At 37.9% G+C, this 14710-nt stretch overlaps 1 protein-coding gene across 5 annotated transcripts in view; it reads right to left on the bottom strand.

The window, feature by feature from the left end:
- Ryr2 (ryanodine receptor 2) overlaps positions 1–14710 on the bottom strand; it is a 676288-nt gene that overhangs the window by 31553 nt on the left and 630025 nt on the right. For 4 of the 5 annotated variants that reach the window (XM_087181253.1, XM_087181250.1, XM_087181251.1 and 1 more), the window contains 8 exons: positions 13556–13637; positions 10207–11504; positions 9262–9326; positions 7248–7395; positions 4098–4184; positions 3295–3516; positions 1688–1818; positions 240–282 (listed from right to left, as the gene is read on the bottom strand). In XM_087181253.1, coding sequence (XP_087037379.1) covers positions 240–282; positions 1688–1818; positions 3295–3516; positions 4098–4184; positions 7248–7395; positions 9262–9326; positions 10207–11504; positions 13556–13637 — 2076 coding nt within the window. The remainder of the gene's footprint in view (positions 1–239; positions 283–1687; positions 1819–3294; positions 3517–4097; positions 4185–7247; positions 7396–9261; positions 9327–10206; positions 11505–13555; positions 13638–14710) is intronic. The other variant, XM_087181249.1, reaches the window with a different exon arrangement.

The following is a 14710-nucleotide window of genomic DNA, read 5'->3' as shown; positions in this document are numbered from 1 at the left end:
TTCAGATGAATCAGAAGATGGGTGGATGAAGGAATGCTTATTTATTTTGGAGCTACAGAGTATGAATTTCTTATGTGCTATTCTTAAAACTGATATTCAGTGCTATTGTCACTTGGAAATAACATTAGCAGGCAGATAAAGAACCCCTCAATATCTCACTCCATATCTAAACCACATCAAACTCAAATTAGAATTGCACTGTAAGAGAAAAATACAAAACTGATTCCAAGAATGATTACCTTTCTTTTAACAAATTTATCCCAGTAGTTGTTGGGAAATGACCTAAAAGATACAAAGCCAGAGAAGTAAAATATTACTCTTTAAAATGGTAAATAACATAATTTTGAAATAAATAAAATACTTGAAATAACATGTAAACATATACATTGCCATCCACATAAAAGTACGATGAACTAAGTTATCATCTTACTGCTTAATTTTTCAATGTCATGACATGATATTTACATTAAATATTATTTTAAATATTAATATACAAACACATATAATATAAATCACATTACAGTTATGGGTTGTTACTTTAATGGAGAATAACAATCATATTTATTAACAAGTATTATATTATATTTGTCATTTGTTTATAACATCAACACACAAATTAACCAACTGTCTTTAAAAATTAAAATATCTAGAAATTAATCATTGTTTTTCTATGGAAATAAAAAAGTCTTATTCCCACCAATTATCCACAAAGAAACTTTCAGCATAGCACTAATCTTTGACTCTGGTACCTTGATTAAATACAGAATTTACTAAAAGGGATCAACTTTATTAGAGTTAGTATTAATGCTATTGCTAAAAAAACATTTAGCATTTAGAGTAAATATATATATATATTATAAATAAATTAGTACCATTGGAAAACTCAGAACCTACTAGCAATTATAATATTTTCTTTTGGTACCAGGGATTGAACTCAGAACCTTGCACTTGAAAGGCAGGCGCAGTGCCACTGAGCTACATCCCTGGCCCAATTATAACTTTTTAAATAATAATCCAAGCTAATCACAATCAATGGAAGATATTTTACTCTTGAATAATATAAACTACTCAAAAGCGATTGTACCATTAATCTTTTTATGATGGAAAATTACGTGGTGTGATGGATTTATGCCTGAAACAGCACCTAAGAGTCTGGATCTTGAACTCACAAGGCTAAATAATCATTGGACAGAAAGTTTCTGTTCCTCTGTAGTATATTTTATAACATGTTATAACACTTACTAGGTGCCTAATAGTACCAACTAAAAGTTTAGAACTCAGACACATAAAAGTGTGAAATTTAATATTTCTGCCTTTAATGCTGCAGTTCTTTCCTTAATGATTAATTCTGGCTTCCTCTGTTTTGAGATGAGATTAACATTGCACTGCAGGTTTCGTCCCTCCTGCTACACACTTTCCTGAACACTAAGCAATGGAGTTGAAGCCATTGCCATAGAAATAGCCTCAGAGCCCATTTTGAATAAGGAATTTAAGAACAGAGAGGACAAAAATTGAGGGCATCCATTAGGAGGAGGCTGATGGTGTCTACTCTAGAATTTCTTGGCTGAATATCTAATTCGTGTTCATTTGTGCTAAACTTTGGACAAATCTGCTGGAACTTCAGCAAAGCGCTTTTAAATCTTGAAAATTTTGAGCACAGAAATGTCTCTTATACTTCATCACTCACTGTGTATTGATTACGAGTCTATCCCATTGGCCTTTAATATCATCTTCTGAAGGCTGCTCTGTAATATAGAGCCCATCAAATTCCAATTTTCGTGCTACTTCCTTTTCTCGCTTGAAAATAACCAATGGGACCTGCAAATGAAAAATAAACATGTGAAAATTAGTTTAGACTTAATGGCATCTCCTTTGGTCACCATCTTTTCAAAAACAGCTTTCGGAAAGAAATAGTTCCCATGTACTTCCAGGAAGGTAAAAATTGAGTAAAAATGAATGAGCTACACTGAGACAGAAAGTAGTATCTCAAATGTTTTGGATAACTAGAAGACAGAAGAAATATTACATATGCTTATGTTTAAATACATAGGAAGTTCATAAATAATTGCATTGATGACACCATACTAAATACTAAAGAGAAAAAATATGATTATACAAAATTGTCATAAGTATATAAATAATATATTATCAATGTGGATAAACATAAAAAATTTAGCAATCTTATTAATGTTCCAAAATGTGTGTTACTAAATAAAATACATTTTTACTAGAAAAAAATTTCTTTAACAATTCCATGCTCAGCAGGTCCACACACACTATTTGGAAAAAAAATTTAATTTCCACATCAGCAAAAATTTTTGTCAGCTTGCCAAGCTGTCTCCAGGACCTATCGATTCTCTTTTCATGTAGACCACTGTACAAAGGCACATACAAATAGGAGATGCAGGCATTCTGGAAGCTCCCAAGAATCTTTACCCCATAAGACAAGGGGAGGAAAAGGGAGGTAAATTTCTTGAAAAGACACTTGACACTCTAGCCTTTTATCCTGGGCCCCAATTTCTCAAAAAATTTTTGGAACCTTCACCACCAGAGGCAAAGGACAGAAAAATAAAGGCACCACATGACAGGGAGGCTTGCTAGGAAAAGATAAACAGGTTTGCACAAGTAATGTGCAGCTGTAAGTACTCCAAGAGATTATCTTGAATTCTATTCACCAGATTTTATTGTTCTCTTGGCAAAGCTTTAGAGATAAAGCTGTATTATTTTCTGGGTGAAGTGTCACAAACCATAAAGCATTTCTGCCAAGCATAAGACTAGATACTTACCTAGTAACGGATCAAAATGACTCATAGCTGTTTCTGTAAGTCCCAACATACAGGAGCATTGCTATGAGACATAGTGGGTAGGTGAACTCATTTCTGGGGGGTCAAGTTATGGGTGAAACTGTCCATTGTGTGAATGATTATCAATAGATGAAAGAAAGCTGCAATACAAATCCTCTTCCTAGCACAGCCTGCAGCCAATGGCTAGCCAATGTAGATACACTGGCAGGACAACTACAAAAGGGCATCTCAGCTTCAGAGATGAAAGCCCATAACCATGCCTTGCTGTCTGTAAAATAGTCCAGCTTTTCCCTCCACTTCATCCTGCTTCTTCCCCTTGCCCTGCCAGTTGTGGATTCATGGGACATTTCCAAATAAAATTCATGTGCATAATTTCCATTTCAGAATCAGCTTCCCTGAAAGTCTGATCTCCAACACACACATACACACACACACACACACTCACTCACACACAGATGCAAACAGGTACTTTGGTGCCTTACTATCTTACTTTCAAACAGTAGTATCCAATGATGCAGAAGAAAGAAATGACAGTATGGAGAATGGCTAAGATACGCAAGGTAGGCTCCATGTAGCCACTGCTCTCCTCCAGCACATAGTGAACTGCAATGATTCTATGTGAGCTGCTGTCCAGGCTGGTGGTCACCTTGGCACTTTCGCTGGAGCTTCGGGTGGGCAGCTCCTTTCCTTCAACCACAGAAGAAGTGGAGACCTGATTCAAAACATGTAAAGGATAGTCAGTTTCTGCATCTAAGATATCATCACAAACAAAAAATAAGGAAAACACAGCTTTTTAGCAAAGAGCTGGATGTGAAGTCATTCCTTAATGAAAAGACTAAGAACAAAGGCTAGGAAGGCAGCTTTTTAAGCATCAAAGGCAGCTCATAAATATGCCATTCTAATCCAAATGAATTATATGGATTCCCACACATGTAGGAAAAAATTAGATGGCTGACATCTTGATTATCAGAAGAACTTAACACGGGTTATGTCATACTAAGATAGATTAACAAGTAAGGTATTTGGCTGAATTAGACTGGGGCCACTGTGGAGAAACCCTCAGCCAAATCCAACACTCTGCATCTGAGGTATTTCTCACTCATTTTGAAAGAGAAAATCCATTCTGCCTTCCTGGGGTATCAACGATGTACCTGGGCTTCAGTTTTTTCTTTCATTAAAATACATCTTAGAATAGGTTTAGATGAGCTCATTAGTAGATCTGAGAAATGTGTATATTCGCCTCGGTCTATTTGTATTTTTCTACTGTTAGTCGAGACACTGAAATGTACTCACCTTATAAAAGAGCAAGATGAAATTGATTGCAAACGCGACAAATAAGGCCAACATTCTCATGTTGTAAAAGTTGCGAGCAAAATAGTTCTGAAGGTGAAAAAAGTTATGAGGTCACTGAGTCAACAAACTTGAGATTTGCAGAAAACTTAAAGAAAGCATATACTCATTTACCCTGAACTATAGATTGGTAGCCCATATGTTGAGCACTATTCTTGGTGCTACAGACACACACAGAAGGAGAGAGATTCTGCCACTTCAGAGAAGTCAAGTAACAAAGAAGTAGATTCAAATAAAGCAAAAAAAAAAAAATCTAGTTTAGGGCTCACAGAATGGGGCAGTATTTTGGAGAGGTTGACAGGGGAGGGGTATCCAGGAAGGGAGCTTGACATTGTGGACTCCCTGGGGGGACTCCAGGAGCATTTCAGGACAACACTGGGAAGATTATTTCAGAGTCAGGAGCAACAAGGGCAGCCCTGAGTCAAGAGCAACGCTGGCTGGTGCTTGTGAGGAGTAGTGGAAATGAAGTACCACAAGAAGGGAGGGGAGGGGGTGAGGTTACACAGGTCAGTAGGGTCAGAGAGGTAAGCAGCGGGCAGGTGTCAGGGTTATAACAACTTCTGGTAAAAGTTTGCATTTTTTTGACAGTACAGTGGTTTATGAACTCCAAACTAGATAATGACTTTGAGGGTCACACCCTACCTGGTATGAAGCCACCACTTCCTAAATCTGGAATGTGGATGGATGACTTAATCCAGTGGTGGCAAACCTATGGCATTCATGTTATTGATTTTTCTTTTAAGACAAAAGAAACTCACACATTAGTATGAGTTGTTTTATTTAAACTAAAATTTCAGTATTCTGGTTTAATTGTTGTGTTGGCACTTGGTTATAAAAAAGTGGGTTTGGGTCTGCAGTTCGGGCATTCATCTCTAAAAGGTTCACCATCACTGACTTAAACCCTCCCATAGCAACATTTTTCTTATTAATGTGGAGATAACAAGGGAATTCACCCCATAAGTTTGCTTTGAGGACAAAATGAGTTCATATAGAAAGTTATCTTTTAATCTTATTATATTCATTGCTATTATATGAGATAATATATTGCTATATTATAATTGTTATTTTATTGTGGATGCAATGGGAAGCTATTGGAGAATTTGAAGAGGACTTGATGCAATTGGATTATGATGTAAGATGACTACTCCAGTCCCTGTGTAGAAAATAGGTCATGGGTAAGGGTGGAAATAAGGGGACCACCTGGGAAGTTCTTACAGGAATGCAGGAAGAGATAATATTGGTGGGGGTAGATTAGCCTCAGTAGTAGATGTGGAGAGGAAAAGCCTCTGGCATACTCCAGATGCATTTGGAAAGAAACATTGAGAATTATTGCTGGATTATATTTGAGGTAGAGAAAAAGGAGTCAAAGTTGATAACTTCTAGATTTTGGGGCTGAGTACTAAATAAATGGTTTGTACTATTTATTAAGTTGAGAAACAACAACAACATAAACAAAATAACCTAGAGGAAGTGGGTTTAAGAAAATAGACTATGGGGAAATCAAGTACTTGTTTTGATCCTAAATGGGCAATATGTATGAAGTATGCAAGCAGAAATGCCAGAGCATCATGAAGCCACATCAAAGTAACAATATCCCTCTGTGTACACACCCCATCTCTGTTGGTGCCAGTTCCCCACAGGGAGCCCCATCTGCTGCCACAGCTTATTGCACCAAAGCTGGCCACTACGCCAAAATGGGCTAGTCATACTGCTGCTCCTCAGAAGGTAGGACAAGGTCACAGGGGCTGGGTTAGCTGACCCTGATTATCTGAGCATGGTCACACAGGCAAAGGAGACGGGCCATGTGGTAGCCTGATACAGCAAGATTAGTTTTGAGCATGCAAATTGGTAAGCAGGGTCAGTCAACTGGAAAAACAGGCAAGAAAATAGAGGAACTCCAAAGGGACAAGAGAACATGTGAACCCTTAGAGAGATAGAAGAAAAATGTCAACTGCTTGGTTTATACTACTGAAGTTAAACATACTCTTCAGGAATCCAAGAGGGAGGGTACTGCCGGGTGTTGGGGAGTCCATCCAACCTCTAAATCCTAACAGCCATGTCTGCTGCCACACCAACCATTGTGCGATATCACATTAATGATTATCCAGTGCTGTCTACAAAATATTTATGTTCAGTGTGTTTTGCAATAAATGATATTGGAAAATAAAAGATCTGGGGAACATTTCTGCAAAATGTATATAATACTACAAAAGAACTATCATAATCTCTTTTCATTTTTTATTTATTTGTCTCTATTTAAAGAATAATTTTGAACTACCATCAGTGGAAAGTTGGTAAAGAGTTAGTATTTTTATTATTGGATTTTCTCCTACATAAAAGGGTGATGTTTGAGAGGTACAGGCTAAGCCAGTTCTGGAATTTTACTATTAATTGCTTGAACCCTAGGAAGCATGTTTTATCTTAATCTATTTCAAAACCTCTTAATACGTATACTAAGCACCCTCAAGATTTTGTGGGGAGATATTGAGAGCAGCACACTGGCAGTCACTAAATTAAAGGGTTTCAGGTAGTGTGAATGTGTGCAGAGGTCATGGGCTAAACAATAGGGAGTCATGGACCAAACACATTCACTGTAAAAAAAAAACAACACACGCACTAAGATGAACAGATATAACATATAGTATCCATAGTTTCTGTATTCATGAAATCAACCAACTGTGGATAGAAAACCTCTGGGTAAAACTGCCTCTGCTAAACATTTATATACACGTTTTTTTCTCTTATTTTTATTCTCTAACAATATAGTATAATAACTTACTTCCTGTCATTTCCACTGTATTAGATATTATAAGTAATCTAGAGATAATTGAAAGTCTACGAAAGGATGTTCATGGGTTATATGCAAATAACTATTTCATTTTATATCAGGGACTTGAGCATCTACAGGTTTTGGTATGGAGGTGGGGGTCTTGGAAGTAACCTCCCCAAATACCGAGAGATACCTACATTTGCTGGTCTGAATGGCTGGCTACCAGATTTCTCTCCAAGGGTAGGTCAATGAATATTTACTGAGCCTGAATTATTATTGTCTCCCAAAAAATCAGAAACAATATTCATTCTAAATCATCTTACCAGGAGTTTCTGTTGATATGCAATGATTTTCTTCCAGAACGCTGACTCAGGAACTTCGGGTTCTCCATATCTATGTGTGTGAAGCTGTCGCAACTTCTGTTTACCTTTGTCTTCTTTGGCTTTCTCTTCTTTCTCTCCATCTTCTCCCCTAACGGGACAAATGAATAAAATATAAGCTATCCAGAAATTAAAGAACCAAATAGGTGCTGTGCAAAGATAAAGAAGCGACAAATACTTCACATCATAGAATCATTTTTGAAAACTGATTTCTCTTCCAATGAATGATAATATTCTGAATTTTAGATTCAAGGGCAGGATTTCTGTGGTGGCCATGACCCCCAATAGATGGATAATTCTGTGAAGTTCACATCTAGAAGACGTTTTCAAGCTTGAAGAGTCTTTATATCCATATGTAACACATTCTCTTTTAATTGGGCTATAAAACCATGTAATTGTAAAGGGGAATAACAATGACTTTTTTTGCTATGACTTTCCAACATACCTTATTTTTGTTATGATTTTAATGTTCAAATTCTAACATTGTCTAAACACTCAGATTTTACATCAAATGCCTGTATACTTGGTTTTCTATATTGATCTATTAATACATTATCAGAGTTTTGTGGCACAGGCCTGTAATCGTAGCACTCTGGGAGTCTGAGGCAGAAGGATTGGAAGTTCTAGTCTAGCCTGGACAACTTGGTGACTGAGCAAGACCCTGTCTCAAAAATAAAAAAAAATATAAAGGGGTGGAGATGTAGCCCTGTATGAAAGCCCTGGGTTCAATCCCCAGTGTTACCAGAACAAACAAAAAAAGTACTAATTTTCTGACATATATTAAGCTTAGTTAAGTTTATTAAATAAAATACATTTTTAATGTAAATTTTCAATATATTGTTACATGAATTCCAGATAATAATAGAATTAGAAGGACTAAAATTTTATACTAGAAAATCTGGGTGAAAAATATCAATCCTTCCTAAAAGTGAAGTTATATATACATAACCTATATGTATATAGAAGCTGTACTTAACCTTTAACCCATATGAAGTGTATCTAAGATTATTTTAACATTAGATAAAGAATCACCATTTGAATGCCTGCTATTCCCTGTTAAACATTCCATTTTTATTTTAATAGTCATTTATATGGCCATTTGTACAACTGATCTGACAGTACATGACTGATGACAATGGAAGTGAAAAGAATATGCAATAAAAAGGAAATTTAAAAATAAATGAAAAAAATAAGATGCTAATGTAATAACAGTAGCCCTACACTTTTGTTTCTTTCCCAAATTTTTCAAAATGTTCACATAATATTCCATATACTTGGGGAAAGATACAGGTTTCAATTACTAACATAAAGCCAAGGATAAGAGGGAGTTGTAGATTCTCACTGCTTTGCATTCTGCTCTTTATTTTCTCCTGCTACATTTATAATTATGCTCCACAGCATCGGGCCTGCTGATAAAAATGAAGACTCCTGGGCCCCACCACCATACCTGCTGAGTCAGAATCTCTGGAGTTTAAGGCCCAAAGAATCCATGTTATTAACAATCTCCCCAGGTGATTCTATATACCTGGTCCTGGGACTACCCTATGAGGAATACCACACCACAGGATCCTAGGACACCTTACTTAAATATCTGTTTCCTCCCTTCTCTAAAAGAACAGAATACATGTACAATCTTAAAGACAGAACTTTATCAGTCAGTCATCTTTTAGAGGGAACTCGTGAAATCACTGGAGTCCTTCGTGTGGGGAAAGAATCATATAAATGGAATCCTCATAGGACAGAAAGGAAGAAGAGAATGGTGTTCAGCCCAGTGGTGCAACTCAATTATCCCTGCAATGGACTGAGGTCCTGGCCACTACCAGCTCTCCACTGAGACACCTCGCGTGATCTCGCAGCTCCTTTGTGGGATGAAATGCTTCCTTATAACTTCCAAAGACAGGACAAGAAAAGGAGACTTTCTAAAAAAAGAGGAACATAATACAGAAACTGTACATACTCAGCCTTTTCAGGTTCAGATTTGGTTTCCTCTTTTTCTTCCTTTTCTTCTTCTGGCTTCTGTTCCTTGAAGGAATCAATGGGGAAAGAAAAGCAGGGTTATACATCACCTTTGACCATGGTCAGGGAGCCATGTGACCATGTGCCACAAGACAGGATATCCTCTTGTTTACACAGAGATGGAAGAGCCATGTGTGCTGTTCATTTTACTGTTCCAAATGCACCCTCACTTCTGTACATGCTATAAACTTTTGGGGGGCATCCTCCACTTTCTCTTCTCATTTCAGAAATATTCTTCTTTACTTTATCCACCTCCTCAAATCTTACTCATCCTTCAAGGCCAATTTAAGCCCTACCTCTTAACTCTCATTTAACTACTTTAAACCATACTGGTGTTTGCATTTCTTCAACATATGTAACCTCTGATGTTCACTAACTGTCCTATTTAACACTTAATAATTTCCTGGTGTTCTCATGTATGTTAGACCTCCCCCACCCAATCAGCTCTTTAAGGGTCACTTGAAAGTAGGGCCTACTTCTTACCCATAATTCCCTGGGACTCTGATGTTGTTGGACACATGGTAAATACTAATGAACTATTCTTAGGCAGAAGGCTCAAAAGAGCTATCATCAGGGTAAATACTTAAGTTTCCACCTTAGTGGTTTAAGATAACTTAATAATTTGGAAATAATCTTAACTGGGCTGGGAATGTAGCTCAGTGATACAGCACTTGTCTTCAACCCCTAGCACTGCAAAAAGAAAACAAAAACAAAAATTCTTAAAAGAGCAAGTGTTTGTCCTTTGCCTAACAAAAAGTCATTTCTTTTTAGAAGTTTTAAGTCATATGTTTAACACTGTTCTGTCACCAGCTCAAAGCCTGGTCTAATGTTCATCTGTTTTACAGACCTAAAGCCTGGAGAGACAGCCAACTCCAAGACACATTACCTGAAACTTTTCTTGCACCTCGGGGATGGGGACAGGGTTGGACATCAGGTCACCGAGGCCAGCATTGGGATTATGAGGGATGAGCTTGTACTGTCCTCCCTCCCTCTTCAGGTCCAAGCCAAATATGTCCGAGAGAAGGTCACTTTCTTCTGTCAGCTCCTTCAAATCAGTCAGATCTTCAGAGGGCAGGGCAGTTTCTATGGGCTTCCTCTCTCCCTCCTCTTCGTCTCCACGCACCTCATCCTGAGTGGGGTCTGGCATGTTGGCCAGAAGTTCTGCCACTTTGATCTTTTTAGCGCCCTCCACAAGGCTTCCCCCTAGCAGCAGGCTGCAAACAATGCGGAAAAATCCTCTGCAGACGCTGGCCACAAAGTGCAAGAGAGTTACAAAAACACTCCAGTAGGAGGAGAAGAAAGCCGTGACCATGTCCTTCACGGTCATCTTCTTCACCTTCTTCATCTGCTTCTTTAAGCTCTTCAGACTAAGCATCCGCATGAGGGTCAGGATGTTATACCTGAGGGCAAGCAGGGCTGACCTGACTGTCAGGATGGAGAAGAAACCCATTCGGGGCCCCTGCTCTTCGGGCCGCTCCTTCTCACTCTCTTCTTTATTCACCGACCTCTCATTCATGTCCGACTCTGAGATCTGGGCTGCCAGCTGCATCTCGAAGATGGTGTCCTCGCAGAAGTTCACGAAGAGCTCCATCTTCTCCTTCTCCCCACCCTCATTGACCACGTCAAATATGAACTGCCTCTTGGACTCCTTGACTTGCGGCTTCTCCCACTGAGTCCGACTGGATTCACTGATCTCAAAATACACCCTTTCAATGCGCTTGGCACTTCCCATGATCTCAATGCGGCCCAGGAAGGGTTGGAAATAATTGAGCACGCTCTCTGCCAGCTCTAGGAATGTCTGCAGGCGGGTGTCATTGGGCATGTGCTCAGAGAGGTTCGTCAGCAGGACCGCGACATTGAAGCCGATGTCCTTTGCAGGCTCGTGGAACCGTTTGACAAACTCTTCATAATCCAGAGTCTCATTTTCATCAGTCTCGGCACAAGACAAGAGAAACTCGGTTTCTGACTGTGTGTAGTGCTTGTGGCTCTCCATGGCTTTATGGAAGTCCCTCTTGGAAATGACTCCCTTGCCATCTGGGTCATATTCTTTGAATGTGTCAGAAGATGTCAAGTCCTTGAGTTTTAAGAACATGTCAAAAAATTTGAGAATCATCTCCACATTATTGGAAGATTCTACAAGCATATCAACCATCTGTTTGCCGATTGTTCCATTCACAACATTACCTGGTGATAAAACAATTGCATTTGTTCAAAATGAGCATTCTCAAGAAAGCCAATATGTATAGAGAAAATTATATAGATCTGTAATAAAATATGAATCAAGGTATCTCCTTGTTTAATCTCCCAATGTATGAAGTCTCAGGAAAAGATGGATGATAATTTGTAAGCTGTAGATTTAAAAAGTGATTACATGAATATATGCAAAACCATATTTACAAAGTAATTAGTGACTCACAGAAAATATCTGAATAAAAGTTGACTTTTCTCATCTCAAATTAATCGAAGAAATAACATCTTTTAGATAAGGAAATTGGAGCCAATAGCCAAAAATTGAAATCTAATCTTATAATAATAAAAAAGAACATTTGCACAGCCCTTTGGGATTTAAAAATCACTATCAAAGATAATATTTGAATTAATGTTCGTATGTATGTTAGGCAGGAACTTTTTATTAATTCTAATTTTACAAATGAGGTAACTGAGCTTTAGCAAGGGCAAATCAGTATGCTCTTTGAGACATGATTATTAAAGGTTAATGTCAAAACTTCAAACCAGATCCTCAGATAGCAAGTTACATGATCTTTCTGACTTGCAGCATAAAGTATTTTCCTGTATAGCTTTTCCTATTCCAGAGGGATTAGAGTTAGAAAAGGCCAGGTTATTCAGAAAATCAAATACGATCATAAATAACAGAATCATAGACCGCTTTGATTCTTTTCATTCTCTAGACAGAATGTGTTATGTAACAAAAGATAGAGAGTAGAAACGGTGCATGGCAAGAGGCCTGCATGATCCATTGGTGAGGCAGTGGCCACAGTGGGTTTGCCTGTGAGATCTGGAGTTCCTCAATGGGCTGAGTGAGGTGGCTGAACAACTCTGGCAGATCGCATGGCTTTCCCTGTGCCTTGGTTTACTCATTCACAAAACGGGGACAATTATAACTATTAAACCCAAAATCCTATTATTAGGATTAGAAAGCCAGCACATCATAAGAGGTGAGTTGTAAGTTATTGATGCTGTTGCTGCTGCCGCTGCCGCTGCAATTTTTATTGCTGCTGGAGTTACTGTTTAGATCAAATACTGAACTGAGGTCACAGGGCCTATGCTTGGGGAATATGAAGTGGCTGCTGCTGGTGCTGACTATGGGTTTTAAGCAATTCCACATCTCTGAAGTCCTAGCACACAATGAGATAACCACTTCAGCTAACCAAAGTGAAATAATGCAGTACATGGCGGGAGGCGGGGAGAGGGTCAGGAAGAGGGAGAAAGAGAAACAAGGTTCATAATATGAAACATTTCTTCATTGCTTTGGTGGTATCTAGTATCTATGTGACTTCACTGCATTCTCTCATCTATCCATCACTACATCAAGTTTACAAAGAAGGAAATGGGAAAACAGGGAAGTAAGCCTTCCCCAGGGTTATACTGGTAAAAAGGGGAAGCCAGAATTTGAACCTGGTGGTGAGTCTCAGAGCCCAAGTTCCTAACCGTCAAGTTTACTGTGATACAGAAAAGAACTACAATATCAAAGAAAAATAAGTTGTTGAGAGAACAGAGAGAAAATAAAAATTGGGAGACTGGTGGGGTGAGGGATGAGAGGGCCGAGGCTGTGCCTGAAGTATCTCAATCTCGTAACCCTCCAAGACATTAAGAAGCCACAGGAGCGACTATGTGGTCATCTCTAAGCAGGCTTTTGCATTGTTGGAGTTAATCCAAAGGTCCATGATCCCCACTGATTACAGAAGAACAAGCAAATAAAATGTTCCTTATGCACTGTAGAGAGCTTGCTAAGTAGGAATCTCTGTGAAATGAAACTGTTATTAGAAAATACAACTGTTTTCACTCTGTAGATATATGCAAACTGATGCATGCAGGATTTTCTTTTCTTAAAAACTAACTTGAGAACAAAAGTAATAAAATCAGCCATAAATACAAGCTATCTGTCACCTCTTAGTGTTATTTTATTCTTTGCTCCAGGCTGACTCCATAAGCAAACACAAATTGATTATAAAATAAAGCAATAAAGATAATCTGAAAGTATAAATAACAACTACCTTCTAACATGGACAGCAACATGACCACCATATCCTTCTGAAGATCCATTAATTCTTTTAATAGCTCAATTTGACTGGAATCCTAAAAATATTAACATATTGCATTTGAGATACCAGGAGAAAAGTATGCAGGTATGAACATCACATTTATTCTCACAAAAAATAACTGTTTATCAATAGTAGGTACCTTAAAGCATCATAGAACTAAATTAAAGGAAGGTCAAATATAAGTATGCGGCTTATTAAAAATAAGGCTTTTTTCTGGTAATGGGGGTTGAACCCAGGGTTTTTGCACTGAGCTACATCCCCAGCCTGCGCTCTCTCTCTCTCTCTCTCTCTCTCTCTCTCTCTCTCTCATATGGGGGTCTCACTAAGTCATCAAGTTGTTCATGCTAGGCTTGAATTTCTGATCCTCATGCCCAGCCTCCCCAAGTTCTAGGATTACAGGTGTATCCCACCACACTCAGCTACATATGCTTTAGAACTTAACATTATTATATTATATATTGATTTCAACTCATACTCATTAAAGATGAGTATGAACCACGGACATGTCTAATAAGCATATGGTGGACCCAAGCAGTGGAAGATGCTACAGTGCTAGGCAAGACTCATGGACTTTACACCTTTAACATCTTTCTTTTATTGGAAAGACTACAGCTTTTTCCTTTTTAAATAAAGTGGTTAAATATCATGTAAAATTAATTTATTCCAGAAAAAAAGCAGGCACATCAATGACAGGTAAACTTACCTTACATAAATCTAACCAAAAACATACACAGGTACCACCTATCCTAACATTGCATGATGCATCTGATTAGCCAATTTCAATGAGCTTTCCTGTACTTCTCTGGTTAAAATTTTGGTTTGTGTTCTACTTTTGACTAATTACCATGAAAAAAATCCTTTTAAGTAGATATGTTGTATCTAAACATTACTATGCTTAGATCCAATGCCTGGAAATATGGTTCTGTATACTTACACACACACAACAACCTGACACTGTAACAGTATTACTTAAACTATTCTTTAAAATTTTCCTTTTTTAAAAAAATAGCATAAGATATTTTAGTCACATGGATTTTGCTACATACAAAGCTGAATTTCTACACTGACATAAGACACACTGAGCTATATCCCCAATTTCTTTTTCTT

Source organism: Heterocephalus glaber, unplaced genomic scaffold (genome assembly GCF_053883595.1).
Source record: "Heterocephalus glaber isolate CG9 unplaced genomic scaffold, H.glaber_assembly_v1.0 deba00001472, whole genome shotgun sequence".
Taxonomy (NCBI): Eukaryota; Metazoa; Chordata; class Mammalia; order Rodentia; family Bathyergidae; genus Heterocephalus; species Heterocephalus glaber.
Note: the sequence above shows the minus strand (reverse complement) of the source record. Positions and strands in the feature narration are given on the sequence as shown.